At 48.6% G+C, this 15,859-nt stretch overlaps 8 protein-coding genes across 8 annotated transcripts; 5 read left to right on the top strand and 3 right to left on the bottom strand.

The window, feature by feature from the left end:
- Nucleotides 1–629: 629 nt before the first annotated feature.
- On the top strand, nucleotides 630–3,556 carry BJ212DRAFT_1377371 (urea transporter). The gene is made up of 12 exons (XM_041336511.1): nucleotides 630–800; nucleotides 858–1,219; nucleotides 1,272–1,580; nucleotides 1,638–1,935; nucleotides 1,987–2,043; nucleotides 2,099–2,176; nucleotides 2,225–2,398; nucleotides 2,448–2,457; nucleotides 2,509–2,585; nucleotides 2,636–2,860; nucleotides 2,919–3,107; nucleotides 3,153–3,556. Exons 1-12 carry the CDS (start codon nucleotides 657–659, stop codon nucleotides 3,216–3,218), a joined length of 1,989 nt encoding a protein of 662 aa, XP_041189438.1. The 5' UTR covers nucleotides 630–656; the 3' UTR covers nucleotides 3,219–3,556.
- An 827-nt stretch (nucleotides 3,557–4,383) lies between these two features.
- Nucleotides 4,384–5,326, bottom strand: BJ212DRAFT_1579405 (uncharacterized protein). Its single transcript, XM_041342246.1, has 4 exons — nucleotides 5,047–5,326; nucleotides 4,886–4,996; nucleotides 4,697–4,826; nucleotides 4,384–4,646 (listed from the first exon to the last, which is right to left on the bottom strand). The coding sequence occupies exons 2-3, from the start codon at nucleotides 4,974–4,976 to the stop codon at nucleotides 4,720–4,722; spliced, it is 198 nt and encodes a 65-aa protein (XP_041189439.1). The 5' UTR covers nucleotides 4,977–4,996; nucleotides 5,047–5,326; the 3' UTR covers nucleotides 4,384–4,646; nucleotides 4,697–4,719.
- On the top strand, nucleotides 5,304–5,890 carry BJ212DRAFT_1377382 (uncharacterized protein; the record flags this gene model as incomplete). The annotated part of the gene is made up of 1 exon (XM_041336512.1): nucleotides 5,304–5,890. A coding segment is annotated over exon 1 (343 nt), but the record flags the coding sequence as incomplete, so codon positions are not given.
- Nucleotides 5,891–6,448: 558 nt separating this feature from the next.
- Nucleotides 6,449–7,068, bottom strand: BJ212DRAFT_1579407 (uncharacterized protein; the record flags this gene model as incomplete). The annotated part of the gene is made up of 4 exons (XM_041342247.1): nucleotides 6,449–6,608; nucleotides 6,660–6,837; nucleotides 6,895–7,005; nucleotides 7,047–7,068. 3 exons carry the CDS (start codon nucleotides 7,066–7,068, stop codon nucleotides 6,695–6,697), a joined length of 276 nt encoding a protein of 91 aa, XP_041189441.1. The 3' UTR covers nucleotides 6,449–6,608; nucleotides 6,660–6,694.
- A 179-nt stretch (nucleotides 7,069–7,247) lies between these two features.
- Nucleotides 7,248–7,964, top strand: BJ212DRAFT_1279090 (uncharacterized protein; the record flags this gene model as incomplete). The annotated part of the gene is made up of 4 exons (XM_041331466.1): nucleotides 7,248–7,341; nucleotides 7,402–7,538; nucleotides 7,589–7,613; nucleotides 7,678–7,964. Coding segments are annotated over 4 exons (543 nt in total), but the record flags the coding sequence as incomplete, so codon positions are not given.
- A 1,269-nt stretch (nucleotides 7,965–9,233) lies between these two features.
- Nucleotides 9,234–9,443, top strand: BJ212DRAFT_1377392 (uncharacterized protein; the record flags this gene model as incomplete). The annotated part of the gene is made up of 1 exon (XM_041336513.1): nucleotides 9,234–9,443. The coding sequence occupies one exon, from the start codon at nucleotides 9,237–9,239 to the stop codon at nucleotides 9,408–9,410; it is 174 nt and encodes a 57-aa protein (XP_041189443.1). The 3' UTR covers nucleotides 9,411–9,443.
- A 502-nt stretch (nucleotides 9,444–9,945) lies between these two features.
- Nucleotides 9,946–11,958, top strand: BJ212DRAFT_582311 (uncharacterized protein). Its single transcript, XM_041343572.1, has 15 exons — nucleotides 9,946–10,137; nucleotides 10,202–10,211; nucleotides 10,263–10,282; nucleotides 10,336–10,368; nucleotides 10,434–10,530; nucleotides 10,588–10,616; nucleotides 10,668–10,698; nucleotides 10,760–10,792; nucleotides 10,845–10,921; nucleotides 10,974–11,028; nucleotides 11,078–11,176; nucleotides 11,241–11,351; nucleotides 11,410–11,453; nucleotides 11,510–11,535; nucleotides 11,585–11,958. The coding sequence occupies exons 1-15, from the start codon at nucleotides 10,084–10,086 to the stop codon at nucleotides 11,775–11,777; spliced, it is 912 nt and encodes a 303-aa protein (XP_041189444.1). The 5' UTR covers nucleotides 9,946–10,083; the 3' UTR covers nucleotides 11,778–11,958.
- Nucleotides 11,959–13,888: 1,930 nt separating this feature from the next.
- On the bottom strand, nucleotides 13,889–15,723 carry BJ212DRAFT_1484119 (uncharacterized protein; the record flags this gene model as incomplete). Its single annotated transcript, XM_041340738.1, has 2 exons — nucleotides 13,889–14,585; nucleotides 14,636–15,723. 2 exons carry the CDS (start codon nucleotides 15,721–15,723, stop codon nucleotides 13,889–13,891), a joined length of 1,785 nt encoding a protein of 594 aa, XP_041189445.1.
- Between the last annotated feature and the right edge of the window lie 136 nt (nucleotides 15,724–15,859).

Consider the following 15,859-nt stretch of genomic DNA (forward strand, 5'->3'; position numbering starts at 1 on the left):
CTGTGATCTCTAAGATGTTTGTCATAGTGCGATAGATGGTCGTCGATGATTTGCAGCGCGTAGTCGTTCGTATCCACTGACATTATTTCCCAGTCTGAGGATGTGATGAAAAATAAAGAGAAGGTGGCAAGAGGATCATTAATACTTAGCCCGGAATACTTGCCTTTATCAAAGTTACATAATAAATCCCGCGGAGCCTGGCCGGCCGGCCGCGCTTGGCCTGGAACTGGTTCGGCATTTCATTGTAGACGTTTGTGTGAACTAGCTGCTTATGATGTCCCTGCGCGACATCCTCTCACACCTGACACACGATATCCCGATACATGTTTATCAGTATGTCCCCCAAACTGAGTGGCAACCTGTTGCGGAATCTTATTTGGCTGTGCCTCGGGTGTCAGTGATAAGAAGTGCGGTTTATAAATGAGTTGGAAATGAATGAGGTAAGGTCTAGCTTCATTCTGAACACATTCGCTCCCATGTCGACCAGTGAAGTTCTCCCCCAAGGTGCAGGGTATGGCGTCGGTGAGCTGGTTTCTGATTCACATGTTCCAAACACTGATCTCCAATAACGTTTCCAGTCATCGGTAGGACACATTGTAATATATCCTGTCATTTGCTGAAGATATCCAGGGATCGGACTGTTCTTCAGCGCTTTCATGGTGGGTTTGACTGCCATGCAGGCACGCTACACAGGTGTCTCCCCCAAAGATTCCGAGGAGTTTTCGTCTGCCTCGCGCTCAGTGAAGCCTGGGCTTATTGCCTCTGGCATTGTCTCTGCTTGGACGTGGGCAGCAACGCTAGTATGTCCATGTTCAACATCCATATCCACGTGTAACTTAGCGGGCGATATCACTTAGCTCCAATCTAGTGCAATTGCCTATAGATATGGCATTGCGGGGCCATGGTGGTATGCTGCAGGTGCGACTGTACAGGTCCTCTTGTTCGCGCAGCTTGCTGCGAAGCTAAAGCTCAATGCTCCTTATGCACATACCTGGCTTGAGATTGTTGGAACGCGGTGGGGGACTACAGCGCATCTCATTTTCATGGTTTTCGGTCTTGCGACAAACTTGATCGTGTCCTCAATGCTTGTTTTGGGTGGTTCGGCCACCGTGACGAGTTTGACTGGGATGAGCACGATTGCTGCGTGTTTCCTCATCCCGCTGGGTGTTGCAATTTATGTCGTCGTCGGTGGAATGCGTTCCACACTGCTTTGCGATTAGTAGGTGGATGTTGTACATGCCATGTTCCCTGACCCATACTTTTATTTTCAGTACACATACAACCGTCCTCTTTGCTATCATCTTGACGTTTGTGTTCACCGTATATGCAACCTCGGGCTACATTGGTTCCATCAGTCGCATGCACTATCTATTGGGTGAGGTGTCGCAGATCTCACCCGTAGCCGGTAATGCTGGCGGCTCGTACCTGACTTTCCGCTCTAAAAACGGCCTCATCTTCGGTGTTATCAATCTCATTGGAAATTTTGCGACTGTCTTCCAAGATCAGGCATATTGGCAACGCGCTATTGCTAGCAGACCTTCTACGACTGTCAAGGCGTACCTTATTGGTGGCTTGGCATGGTGAGTAACTTGGCGTATCTTTACTGGCATGTGCCGTCGTTTCTGATTCTAGTATAGGTTTGCTATTCCATTTGTATTCTCAACTACGCTTGGGCTTTCTGCGGTCGCTTTTTCTGCGGTGCCTGCTGCCAACTCTTCGTCACAAGATCCACTATCAAGCAGCTTTATTCCCCTACTTGCGCCGCTCTCGCAAGATGCCATCTCAGCGGGTCTTCCGGCTTCGCTTGCTGCTGCGACATTGCTCGGGAAATCGGGCGCAGCTGCGCTTCTTATCGTCCTCTTCTTGGCTGTGACCAGTGCCACGAGTGCGGAACTCATCGCCGTCTCTTCTATTTTGACTTACGATGTCTATGTGGTATGTTGCTTTCCGGCATTCAGCGCCAAAATTGCTTACTGTTGATCATAGAGATATATCAATCCGAAGGCTACGGAGCAACAAATTCTGCGTATGAGCCATGCTGGGGTAAACATTTTTTTCTGCAGGCATATCTAATCTCCTTATCATCTGTCTTGATTAGGTTGTCATCTTTGCCCTTGTGATGGGCATCGCCGGTGTTATTTTCTACTACATTGGGGTATCCATGGGTTGGCTTTACGTCAGTGCCTATATCCGTGCTACGTGTTGTGCCTGACATGGTTTGCAGACATTCATGGGGGTCATCCTCGGCTCTGCTGTCTGCCCAATTGCCCTTTGCATTACCTGGAAAAAAGCTAGCAAAGTGGGCTGCATTAGTGGTTCGGTCATTGGCTTTTCCGCAGGTATTATTGCCTGGCTGGTCACCACCTCTGCGCTTAACCAAAAAGTCATCAATGTCACCGTATGTCTTTTATTTTCCTATTATTTCGCTTGACCTTACTGTGTATCAGACGAGCGGAGGTTAGACAACCGCCAACTTCAATACTGATGTGAAGCTGAAATGATTAATAGGCAACTACGAAATGCTCGCAGGAAACCTTGCGTCAATCGGTGTTGGTGCTATTATCTCAACTACCGCTTCACTTATCGTGCGCAAATTGCTTCGTCTATTGATATCATGAGCTGATCAATCCTGCAGTGGCCAGATGACTACGATTTTGCTTTGACTCGTGCAATCAATGCCCGCAGTGCCGCCGTTGCCAGTACAAATATCAACGACGAACTAGAGGAGCCAGAGGATGAGAAGAAAGTACAAGATGCATCAGTGTTATCCGTGACAAATGAAGCGCAAATCGATCCCGAGTTGGACCCAGTTGGCCTAAATAAGGCATTTAAGTTTGCTGCCAGAGCATCAATAGTACTTGTTCGTACTTCAACGTTTCCTTGTAACTGCTCAGATACTGAAGCCTCTTGCTCTACAGACTTTGGTACTGATGATAATTATCCCCCTCCCCCTCTTTTTTGCCCAGACGGTCTATAGCGTTACCGGCTTGTCAGTATGGGTGATAGTCGGTATCATTTGGACATTTTTGTCGGCGTTCACAGTCGTGATATACCCCCTGTGGGAGAGCCGAGCTGCACTTCGGCTCATTTCGAGAGGAGTGATCATGGTAAGTGTGGAGTTTTTATCTTAGAGCTCATCTAATGGTGTGCAGGATATTTTCTCTCCTGGAAGTGGCAAATTTGTTGCGCCATCTTCAATGAAGAAGCCTGGCGAATGAAGTTCCGTGATAGAAGAGACTTTGGAAACTGTACTGACGACGATAATTGTATGCAGGACTCTTCCGTTATCGGTGGCCTGCATGTTCTAGTATGAAAACATTTAATTTGAAGGATATATATAAGAAGAGATTCATCAACATACATCGACATAATAAAGTTCTAAACTGGTTTCTTCGTCTGCAGTGGTGGTAACTACGCGAGTATTGATGGAATAGATACCATCTTCAGGTGGTGCGTTTCTGCCGCGCGAATGTGCAGACGGACAGGAAGATCTCCAACGCCATCTTCTAGATCAAGGGACACCAGCACAAACCCATCACATCTTCCAAAACGTTTCTCGCGGCTCCAAAGCATAAGAAGTAGCATTTCAGTGATCGCATGTGGAGCTCAGAAGACACCCGTTGGAAAAGGTGGAGCAAAAGGGGTAGAGACACGGAGATAAGCGGACAAAGAATGAAAATAGAAGACTGCAGAGCGTGCGCAGATAGTGAGCGGTTGAACCATTCAGGGTGCATGTGGAGCTCAGGTGGGGCACGTACATGGGGTAGACGCGAACTACTTCCGCGGGATCAAACCTTCTGTCCTTATATATCCGAAGACAGGGTTGATATCGACAAACAGCGCAGCACAGGGAAAGGAGAACTGCACGTGTCCAGCTCATGAAGCATGCGTAGACGGCTAGGAGGAAAGTTAGAGGGGCATAGGCCCGAGGGTGCCCCGAGTATTTGTGCATGCGCAACTAGTGACTAGACGCGCTACGGTGGCGCATGCACTGCGTTGACTCCGAGTCAGAAAGTCATCCCTCTCAAAAGCCTTCATAGGATGAGAGGTCTTCTCCCCACAGGTGACTGAGTTAGAATCTGATATTTGATCTCTATCTCAAGGGCCTTCTTTGCCCGCAGTGTTACCTGTTAGTATGTATACTTATTGTGACATGCAGACGATCGACCATTCAGATCACAGGCACTATCGCTTCTGTTCGTAGAAGCAGACAACTGAGCGACGATATCTACGAAGATGCAGATGTTCGCGTGTACTCATCATGACCCGGAGAAAGCCGTGGCAAAAGTACGTGGTCCTCGATCGGACCTGCATATTACAGTATGCAGATCACGAGGCGTTATTTATCGCAGAAACTTCGTTCATGCGCGCACCATTGAACTCGCAAGTTGGGACATCTGCTTCGATACCTAAGACAAAGGGGAAGGTAAGGAAGATCGGTGTTAGACAGTCACCCCATGGATATACAATAAACTTTGATCTTAGAGGACCCCCTCTATATTTTGATGGGATGTCGAGTGGTCGTTATATTCGGGACGTATGGCCACTTTCTTAGTATCAGCCGGAACAAGCTATCAGATAAAGGAGTCATGATATGTAGTAATACATGGAAGTGACTTGTGGGTGAGGCTGCAGCGATGCCAGACCTAATACGATAGATGACTCCCACATAAAAAGACATACAGCTATAACTCACCTGCGTAGAACCTGACATCAAGTTCAGTACGGTTCGTTATAATTGAAAAGATTGGCGCCAAATTCCTCGCGCTCCTCCACATCCTTGTAAGAGTCGTGAGTAGCGTCAAGGTCTTCGCGCTTCTCCACATCTAGCAGCAAGTTACGTGCTTATCAACCTCAGCAGGGTGATGAAGTCATAGATACTCACAGGAACGTTTCGCGATCGTTCCTTGCGTGGGGTACGCCGTAGCAAGAACCACGATGGATGCGAGCGCGCTGAAGACAAGAGAGAACTTCATGTTTGAGTTAAGAGGTGCGACTAGTACTTTGTCAATGCACTACATTGGAATCTTCAAGGGGGTTTTATACCTTTTCGTAGGTCCGCTCACAAGCCCAAACTCTCATCGATACCGTCTTCGAATCAGCTCGGTGCATAGGGCAGGTCCAGATTTCACGCAAGAAAGTGATAAGGCGGGGCTTCTCGCGTTCCAAAAGTAAGTTAAAGACCGCAGCAATGGGCGTCCTCGTAAATCATTCAGGCGGACCCTAAACCATTCAGGCTGATTTAGCCACCATCGCGTCGATTAAACATTCGCATGGGAGAGACGTTCTACTACACGAGTGTACGGCACCACAGTAACGGCCTTCGGTCCCTCGCTTCACTCTTTCAAACTCCGCCATTTCCTACTTATTGAACGTTCACAAACGTAAACGTTTAGAAGCTCCTGTGCGACGATGGTTGAAGAGCCTTATACACAAGGAGGTCGCCTCCAACTACAGGTATCTCTTTTAGACGACGAGAAATCCTCGTTCATGTGCGCTGCTCTCATCCGCAAAGCATTTACCCCTGTCACTAAATGCGTGGTCTTACTCGTCGAAATCGAGGATGTCCTTGTCAGAGCCGGCCTCCCCAATCAAAATATACGACCCTCGTTTCAACTGCGAGCGCGCATCCCCACTTCCGAGACTATCTCCCATCTTTTGGTCTGCCGCCAATGAAAAGGCTGCAGCTGACCGTCGTACACTCACACCAGGCGACGATTCAGACCATAGATTCTTTCCATGGAGAGTTCTTTGACGGCTCATCGTGGGAAGAAGCCTACTACCGCGAGTATGAGAGGTCATTTGCACGTGAAGTTGAAGCCTACAGATGTCTTGAACACCTTCAGGGCTCTACCATCCCCCGGCTCTATGGTTTAGGTCAGGTCCTTTCAGGCCACGGTAAAGGTCGTGCCATATCTCCCCAAGTGCTTTTCATGGAATACATCCCGGGCGAGAACCTCGCAACCATCCAAGACCCTCATTCAGTCCCTAGTTCAGCATACCAGGAGCTCGTAAAGGCTGTGAGTAGCCTTGCGTCTTTCGGTATCATCCATGCCGACATGCGCCCAGAAAACATTGTCGTATCTTGCAGTCACCCTAGACGAGCGGTGCTCATCGACTTTGGGGTGTGTCTATTTCGTTACACTGATGAGTCTGACGACAACTGGGAAGAGAATGTCATGATCGAAGGGGATGAGAGAGAGCTCCGGCGCTATTTGGAGAGGTTGGGCATTTGGCAGGCTCAATAAGGTGATCATCATGACACACGAGTTAGCACAAATTAGTATCAAGATTCAAAGAGCCATCGATCAATTCCAGTGAATTTGGTATCATTCACACCCGTCAACTAGACCCTCGTAGAGGCCGTGCTAATTTGCCGGTGAACCGGAGCAGGATTCCTAATTCCCCAAACCCTGACACTGTCACTAGATGATAACTTAGTGGCACGAACGCTCAGCGGGTCTGTAGTTGGGTCAAAAATAGTCAGACAACTAGGATTGTATTACATGGGCGTGCAATGTGTCAGAAATCAAGAAATCAGATAAGAGAGTCATGATATGTAATAGTACAGCGAAGTGGCTTGACTGCAACTTTGCCAGACCTGAGACCTAGTACGATGGATGACATCACATAAAATAGGACATACGGCTATAACTCACTTGGGCAGAACCTGGCGTCGAGGTTGGTATGCGCCTTAATCAGATATCAACATCGAGTTCCCGCGCTTCTCCTCACCAAGGGGGTAAAGGAAGTCACTAGCGTCGATTTCCTCGCGTTGTTCCTCACCGAGGGGGTAAAGGAAGTCACTGGCGTCTATTTCATCGCGCTTCTCCACATCTAGTAGCAAGTTACACTCATCAACCTGAGCATAGTGAATGAGTCATGAATACTCACAGGAACGTTTCGCGACGGTTCCTTGTGTGGGATACGCCGTGGCAAGAACCACGATGGATGCGAGCACGCTGAAGACAAGCGAAAGCTTCATGCTTGAGTTAAGAGGTGCGGCTGGCATCAATACAGAAACAAGACCTTCTCTAAAATATTACCGTCTCCTTCGCTGGTCGCCATGGCTAAGCCATGGTGTACTGATGTCCATAACGATGGTGTTCTTCGTGCTGTGGGTATGGGCGCCATCGATCGATGGCGTTGTTCTGTACTGTAGGTAGACGGTTAGCGTCAACGCACAGGACCTTGCTTACTCGTCGACCACAGCCCCAGCAAACGAGGCGATTGAATCTATCGGCATTATAAGATTCAATGGAACTCTGGGCACCCCTTCTATATATCGTGGCAGCCCGTCTCCAGAAATCAACGCCGCTTGGGATAGGATGTCTCTTAATGGTTGCGCTCTATGCTTCACTCACATCATAGACATTTACTGATCCGGACTATATTTCCCAGCGCGTCCAGTTCGTATGACGCTTGAGCAATTGCTCAGGACTGGGGAGAAACCTTCTCCCGCCATGACTAGGTATCCGGATGAATACGGTGGAGGTTACATGGCAATTGTAGAAGTCATTCACCAGCTCCATTGTATAGTCAGTTGTAATACAGGGAGGCTAGTCGATCTTTACTCACTCCGCTGTAGGACATGCTTCGCAGAGTCAGCTGGGGTGACTATGATGATTCCTCGGGCCATGACTCCCACGAATCCCCCTGGCGCACTCGCCTCGGTAGGTACACTGTTTCCTCTCCAGCCCACATCCTGCTTACTAATATGTTATACCTCAAACCAATATTGCATCGAAATGCTCAGGCAGAATATTATGTGTCGTGGCGATGTGGCGATGCTAACTTACGACTGGGTGGAGGGACTCGAAAATCCTTTTCCTAACTTCAACGTTCCTCACCAATGCAGAAACTTTGAGAAGGTCTTGAATTGGGTTGATGAGCATCGTGTTTTTATCCCTAAATCTAAGGTGGTCCGCTTGGAGGATAACGTGGGCCTGTCTTCCCCTCCTTGATTGCAGTCTCGAAATATTCAAATGACAACTCTCGCGTAGTTCACGATGTGACGAATGTAGCAGAGCCGCCTACGAATGTCCTTGAGCATGTTGCAAAGTCGAAGGGAAGTCTTACCTTTGCTGAATAAATTAATAACATCATTTGCAAAATACATGACAGCACACCTTCAGCTTGATGGCATTTTGATACAGTTCCTGATAGACAGGTCAACCGAAGGGATGTTCTATTCTAAATACATGTAGCTACTACGCTGGTCACCAGGCAGCACTTCTCGGTGCCTATCCAGGTTAAGGGCTTGGATTTTTTTACCTTTTACTTGGCCGGCTATTTGACACGCGGGGCCATGATGTGAGTTCCCCGTGTCTCGCGGATAGTTCAACATGCGCTTGATCATGCGCATTCAGGCCAGATGTTTGTGTCTGTTCATTTGTCTCCGACTTAAACTTATGGGAGTGCGGGGCAGGTTAAGCGAACTGAGGCGAGCAGACGGGACAATGAGCTAGTAGGAATACGTCATCTTGGTCGTTCATAGGAACTCTCGTGTATGTGGCGAGTACCTAGTAAGAATATATTCTGCTTGAGATGTTAGCACACATTCTATTGAAGGGAAGTAGGAACTGAGGTGCTCGTAGTATGGATGGGCTCGTAACTCGTTTTTTAGGGTAAGTAGCATGCTAAGCTGCATAGAAATGAAAAATTGTTCATAGCGTAAGAACGACTCACCGTTCATGCTGTAATAGGTCGAACATCGGTCGATGACAAACATTATACCATTTGGTGACGGTCGTCCATATTCCGTCGAGACCATTCCTGAGTCGGACTTTAACAGCAGGTTGCTAGGAGGCGTTAAGGAATATAGCAGGAGGTTGGTCCCAGATAATGCAAGGGCAAGCAACTGGAGCGGAACTTCGGAAGGAAGCGGCAGTGTGAGATGCATTGGGAGGCAGCAGGGAACACAAGGACGCAGCGTTCAGATGTGGGTGTTGTAGGACAGGCCGAGAATGCAAGGGTGGCGGTCACGTTACAATTTGAGTTCTTGACAGGTTAAGACTTGACAATTAGTTTTGAAGCTTCGGAGGCAGATGGCAGAGATGGGTGGTGTTCAAGAGTGTTGTTTGTCCTTGTTAGGCTTATGCCCAAATCGAAATGGTGGCCCGTGCACTCTTGTCCTTTCGTATAAAAGGGAGTTGGTCACAATCTGAATCCTTACCACTCTGGCCTTTTGGCTTAGATCAAGTGTAGTATCTGTTCTTAATAGTTTAACCACTATTATGAGGGCACCGCCCTCATTCTTTGGTTATCAAATTTTTGCCGCCCTTGTTCTTCCGAGCTCTGCTTGCAACTTGGAGGACATGATGACCTTGCTGCTGCACTACTGGCTTGCGTCGTCGGGGGATTTCTTCTTTGGGATCTCATCTTCTCTTTGCTCAGTAATCACTCCATAGTCTCTTGGCTATGTATGGTGCTTGGCAAACAGAGATTGCGCTCTACCTTTCATTTTTGTAATTTGAATGTTATCAAGGTGTAGGATGATGTAGCTTGCTCGTGTTTTCTGGTATGTATCTACGCAATTTCTCCTCATTTTGACTCTGGCCTACCGTCTACTTAATGAGTTTGTTACTCGTTCTTTGCGCCCACCCCCGGTACATGTTGTAACTTCTGTTGCCGCACCGTTTCGTCGTCGGTGTAGTGCGAATAAAGTATATTTGTTGATGGTGCCATGCGAGAGTCAGCGCACGGTCGAACTCGTAAGCAAGTTTCCCGCCCCCCCAGCGGCTCCATCTGCTTGTGTCCCACTCGAGCTAACGTTCGGTTCAGCCCAACTTCGTTAGATCGTGTCATTGACTCTAGAGCCAGACGAAGCTACGTCTGTTCGAATTTGTTCGTGGCTACTAGCAACATGACAATATTGACAATTGTAATGCTATTGGTCTTGGTTTGCTCACACCCACGTACAAGTCGGATGCTATTGATTGGAAATGTAAGCAGGGATGGGCATAAACCATATATGCATAAACTCCCAGGTGTGAACGTCCCTTTAAATAATTACTTACTTTGAATTCCTGGCGGAGGTTTTTCCTGGTGGCCTGATGTGAACCGTTTTTACCTCTTGAACAGATGCAGTATTCAGCTGACGATGTCGCAGCGGCCAGTAGTCTGCAGTTCTTAACGGTGCGTCGCTTTCTTGTTAATACGAGGTCAGATATTAACAAATATACTTCCCATGCGCCACCAGTACCTATGCGGTGCGTCCTATCTGAACTACTCCTTCCTTTTCTAACGTGACAGCGGCTTAGTGTCAACGGCCACATTCTGGGTAGGCGCGACCCGATATATTCCGACTGTCTGCTGTTAAATTCGCATGTCCAGACCTATTATTATGCTTGGTCACTTCACGAAGAGGTGCTACTTGTTTTCTGATCTGCCTCGGTTTTCATATTGATGATCAATATATTGCGCCTTGAAAGTGGACATTCCTACTTCGGTCGCGCTGGAACAAGGTAAAATGCCTATATATCATCACACGAAATGTCCCATTTGTCATTATCACCTTGGATTTATATCGTGCGTTCAGCTCCAGCACACATCCTCTCTACAATAAATTGACATGTTGTGCCTCAGTGTATTTCACCCCGGACAACCATTCCGAGGTGTGTCAATGCGCAGTCTAGTGGATGACGCCTACTTCATGACTTCACTAGAAATGCCTGATGTTGATCAATATTTACTCAAGTACGTGCACGGTATATGCTGAATGCACGTCCTTGTCGAGCGCTGCCCTTTCCTCTCACAGGTTTCGGCTTCATATCCGTCGTTTGCTCTGAATGTATTTCCCATTCCTCCGTGACATACATGTGCTTCTGATCCGACTTATCCAGCCATTTTTGTGCTCAGAACATATGCGCTCTGGAACAATAATAAATTCGTTCTGGTAGCCACGGTATGCACCGCTATTGTGAGTCCCATACCCTCGACACACTCAAGCTTACAATTGATGAACGAGTTAGACCTTTGTAATAGCGTCCATCGATGTTGCTTTCACCACTATTGCCGCCTCACATGGTTGTTCTTCCCCTACTACTATTCCGACATATTGACTCCACTTTTACAGTTATGACCAGCGCGATTCCAGGCATCACAGGCTGCTACCGGACCTCGCATGGTATCCAACTCTCCATGCCGTTTCTTCTCTTGTTTGTATTTGAACTGGGTATGTCGTTGGGAATTGAGACAATACCTACACTACAGGCCCGCGCTGATCACGCTCTCCCTAGGACTAATCTCTCTCACATTGATACGTGCCATGCAGAACTGGCGGACAGTCAACGGCCCCCTGTACACCGTCCTGGTGAAGCATAATATATTCTACTATGCATGCGGTCTGTGTGAGTCAAGACATGCATATATTTCTGTGCTCATCAGTGATGACCCTTGTTATGAAAGTTCTTGCGGCCGTGAACGTCCTCATGCCAATGCTGTTTTCCCAAGTACGCAAATCCCCGATACCTTTTATGATCAAGTCATTGATACTCCTCACACCCAGTACGCAATTCACTCCGTCTTCGAAAAGTATGCATCTCCAAACTCCGCTGCTAACGACTTCCTAAAACACACACAGCCTCCAGTTCTATGTCCTTGCGATCCTCGCAACCCGCATGCACCTCCATCTCTGGAATGTCGGTCAGGACCTTCATATACGTGGCTCGGATGCCCTTATGCTTGCTCTTATGTCCGACGCGCCACTACATTTCTCTGATGCCCCTGTGCTTACACCCATACCCGATGCGCCAACTGCAGACCAGACGGTATGACCTCTTATCATGTGGCTTATTCGGCGTCGTTTGGAATACAGACAATTATATATGACCGGACTCTCGTCAATACCCTCTTGCCCCAGTCTATTATCTGGGGACAGACGATATATGTTACTTCCCACCCACGTATACGCTGATTTGTACTCAAGTCTGATCATAGCGTTTAATTTTCACATAGTAGGGTTGGTGTTGCCAGTGGTCGGGTTCGGGATGACTTAGTTTATAGGATTGCATGTTCTGTTGTGGGCGGGAGGTGCATTTGGATGGCCTTGGTATATTGAGTATCTTTGGGCATCGAGCTTCCACTGTGAGCGGCGGCGAATGGGTGTATGACAACGAGGATTCAAGATCTGGACGTGCTAGAGCAATAAGCACGGCCTGACGCAATGAGTTACTGTCGGCACTCCCAGATGGGCGGTCACGCAAACAAGTCTACAGTTTTGGGTGCGTGTTTGCACGACAACACCATTCTTGAGCGAATAACCTAGAAATATTGCTGATCGTATCGGTGTCCCCATCCCTTTCCCGCTGGATCTTCCCCTTGAACAGCTCTTCTGTGAGGTTATGCCCTTGCTGTCGACCATCACCTGAAAGTGCTATCTTCCAAGACTCCAAAGGTTCTTGATCGCATGCATGAAGTGACTCCCAAGTCAAGCGGCGAGGGCACTGTACAGAATCAAGCTTCTGCCAAGTACGTTTTGCATATCATCAATAACATGGACTCAATGCACTCACGTCCATGTGCCGGTCAGGTAGGAATACAAAGCTGATCAAAACAAGCCCGCTGTTGGTTGAAACGTGAATTTCAGGAACAGAATGAGTCCCGGATACTGGTGTATATAATCATGTTAACCCACTGTTGACGACTTTGGTGAAACATGGGCTATGAGCTGATCTCCATCATCTCATCCTATTGAGGGGGACGGAGATGGTTATCTTCTGGTTTGACAGGTAAAAACACACTCACATCTAAGAACATCACCATCATCCCCTCGTCTAGCATGACATCAAAGGTATCAAGAGTACGGTCACTGACTACCTCTACCTAAGGGAGGTAGGTTGTCACTGGCAAATACTGCCCAAACTTTTCTTTGTGCCAGGAGAAAGTCGTACGTTCCCGAACTACCCTGTCGATGCCGCGCGCCACGGCGGAGGGATTGAAATCTAGCACACGCACCTCGGACCCGTGATCTTTACGAACAACCCATATAACACGAGATCTAAATATGCTCACGTTTAGGAGTCGGAAGCAGCGACTATTAGTATTACGTGGACCCAATGATCGTCATGGAACGGTCAGTCCAGAGGCCACAATAAACCATCCTGGAGGAATATCAGGCGAGTGGGTATGACAAACATCCAATCAGAGTATCCTGTCACGCATATTTAGTAATGCGATCTGCGGGGTTTGTTGTCCAGACCTAACGTTCATCTGGTGTCGCGAGATGCGCACACCCGAGGCACCATGGAAAACTGAAGGATATCGAAATCCGAAGTGGGTTGAACGGATGGACAGCATAAATGTTGCCTGAAGCTGCGGTGCCTTTGACAGGTTCTAGATGTCATAAAGCTCTATACCACTGCGTTCTGTGAGAGCTAAAAGCTTCTCTTTGACAGGAAAGCGGATTTCGACAAGGCCATGGCCTTCGCCGACCGCATATATGTCCTTTGAAAGGTCAAACGAGAATTTTGTGAATAATCGATGACCTTGATGCCAATCCCATACATGAAGCGACCAGTATTAATTGGTAACCATCCTCAACGATAGCTACTCCATACTACATAGAGAGCAACGCGGTCTCTGAGGACCGGACCATTTGGAATCCTTTGACAGGAAGCTGGAGAAGAGTCTATGTTAACTTCGTAATTTCCATGATGGACATAGCTACGTATACGAGAACGTAATTGATGTTCCACAAAACCTATGATAACAGTAACTCATAACTGCTTGGGAAATAAATTTGTGGATGCTTGTTACAGACCGAGATAAAAGGAACCGTATCGTTGAGTCAGCATAAAGGCCAACTCCCCCGTAACAACATGCACAACAACAAAAGAACGTACATCTCGACAAAACAATTAAACACAGACAGCGCCGCTCACCGCCCCTATTCGACCTCTAATAAGTCCTCTCCGAAATCCTCCATCTTGATAATGCGAAACCTATCCTTCCACGGCGTGCCCTCCCCAAACTCCTTCTTCCACGCACGGCTCAGGCCCTCCTCCCATGCGTACAGCTCGACGCGCCATCCCTTCTTCAGTGCGATTCGCACAGGACCAAGGAAGCCCTGGTCGCTGAACTGCCCGACGTTCCCATCACCCGTTGCTAGCACTATTGTCGCACCCGGGCGCGGCACGTCCACATCCGCGATCGCCTGATGCAGCTTAAGCTGCAACAGCTCATCGACCCCCTGCTCTCGGTAGCGGACGCGTCCATTACGGCCGCCGTTCCCAGACGCAGTCAAGCCTGTGCCTCCGCTTCCACCTACGCCTTTATCAGAGTCTGATGATGCTCGCGCGTGTCCCTTGCGCCATGATTCTGCATTGGTGTTGGCACTTGGTGGACGACGGTACTGGCCATTCCCACCGTCTGGCACACGCACAAAAATGCAAACTTCGTACCCGAGTTGTTCGGCTGTGTCTGTTGGTTGATACAGCGGAGAGGAAGTGGCTAGGCAACGCCGCGTAATGGGGCGTCCGCGTTCAAGGAGGAGCGCGAGGGCTGCGTGGGAGAGGCGTCGTTTCCTACCCGAGTGAGAGGCGTGACGGCGAGCATAGGTTAAGAAACCGATAAGGATATTCGAACTGAAATGATACATTAGCAGCCATTGGATTCAGGTGACAAAAATTCTCACTGGTCGATAAAAACATGAATCAAAGAGTCTCTAGGTCGCGGCGCTGGACCCCTAGGGTCTGAGAAGTCGGAATCGGCACCACTAAAGTCCTGCGTGAGTAACGCCGTAATGCGGTCGTAGTCCTCCGGGAATTTGAGTCGTAGCTTATGGGCAAGGCAACGTAACTTAAGAATTTGAGGATTGGTGGGTATCTGTGATAGATGCAATGATGGGGTAGAACGACTGTGGCGTAGCCTATCTAACGATGACTTGTGTGCAGGCGTCGAAGGCATAGTAACAGCAACATTATCGCCAGAAGACGACGACTCTCCTATCTCAGGTTCGGGCTCTGGGTTCGAGGAGACAGCGATAACGCCGGTTGTCCCAGATACGCCCAATACTGTGCTGGTTCCCGTGGTGTGACTCGTGCTCTCCTGTTCCACATTTTCTCGATCTCGCTGCAGGAGTTGAATGACCCTCGCCTTTTTCCTTCTCCGCTTTCGTGTACGGCGAGGTTCTGCCTCGTTTCTCCAAGCGCCATCGCTCGTGGAGCTATCTTTACCTGTACCACGGTCACGGGCAGCAATTCTGGCACGCTCCGCAGCAAGAAAGGAAAACGCGCCACCGAGGTCACCAAGACTGGGTTGGTCCCCTAAGTCAATATCACCATCAGAAAGTGAATGGTCGTGACTCAGATCTGCATCCGAATTATGAGACTGTGATCGACTAGGTGTCGTGAACGTGAATATGAGCGGTTCAAGCTCGCCTTCCGTCTCTTCTCCGGAGTCATCAAAGTTGTCGTCGGGATTTGGAAGGCACGGGCTTGCAGTCATGCTGGTCAACGTTGAGCGTGTGTGTGAGGAGCTCGAGGATGCGAGATAAGACGCTAGCATGCTCTGGTTCCATACCGTAGAGCCTTCTATGAACTCCGAGTCCGTCGGAAGTGAAGAGGGCGGGCCGGCGTCAGTGGAGGGTGTGTCAAGCTCTGCGTGGGTGTAGGCACCCCCTCGAGGAGGCACGAATGGCTGGAGGTGGTTGAGGGCCCTAAAGACAGTGGTGAAAGCCCCGAGGTCGGGTGACTCTAACGCCCACAAATCAAAGTTCATCATATTAGATCGCATTTCACCAAAATAGAATAGAGAAGATCACGATGGCGGTGACTCACCATCTGAAGTTGCGTCACTAGCAGCTGAATAATTGGAGAAAGGACTGATCGGAGTCGGCGAATTGTTTGTCGTTTCCGAG

Source organism: Suillus subaureus, assembly GCF_016647635.1.
Source record: "Suillus subaureus strain MN1 chromosome Unknown BJ212scaffold_32, whole genome shotgun sequence".
NCBI classification, from domain to species: domain Eukaryota; kingdom Fungi; phylum Basidiomycota; class Agaricomycetes; order Boletales; family Suillaceae; genus Suillus; species Suillus subaureus.

Excerpts from the sequence above, each read along its gene's own strand:
- BJ212DRAFT_1377371 (XM_041336511.1), top strand. The coding sequence starts at position 657 with ATGGTGGGTTTGACTGCCATGCAGGCACGCTACACAGGTGTCTCCCCC. Across the intron at positions 801-857 it reads GGACGTGGGCAGCAACGCTA|CTCCAATCTAGTGCAATTGC; the intron begins GTATGTCCATGT and ends GATATCACTTAG. Across the intron at positions 2,586-2,635 it reads CAACTACCGCTTCACTTATC|TGGCCAGATGACTACGATTT; the intron begins GTGCGCAAATTG and ends TCAATCCTGCAG.
- BJ212DRAFT_1579405 (XM_041342246.1), bottom strand. The coding sequence starts at position 4,976 with ATGAAGTTCTCTCTTGTCTTCAGCGCGCTCGCATCCATCGTGGTTCTT. Across the intron at positions 4,827-4,885 it reads AACGATCGCGAAACGTTCCT|ATGTGGAGAAGCGCGAAGAC; the intron begins GTGAGTATCTAT and ends ACTTGCTGCTAG.
- BJ212DRAFT_582311 (XM_041343572.1), top strand. The coding sequence starts at position 10,084 with ATGCAGTATTCAGCTGACGATGTCGCAGCGGCCAGTAGTCTGCAGTTC. Across the intron at positions 10,531-10,587 it reads TATCACCTTGGATTTATATC|TGTATTTCACCCCGGACAAC; the intron begins GTGCGTTCAGCT and ends GTTGTGCCTCAG. Across the intron at positions 11,454-11,509 it reads TGCCAATGCTGTTTTCCCAA|TACGCAATTCACTCCGTCTT; the intron begins GTACGCAAATCC and ends CCTCACACCCAG.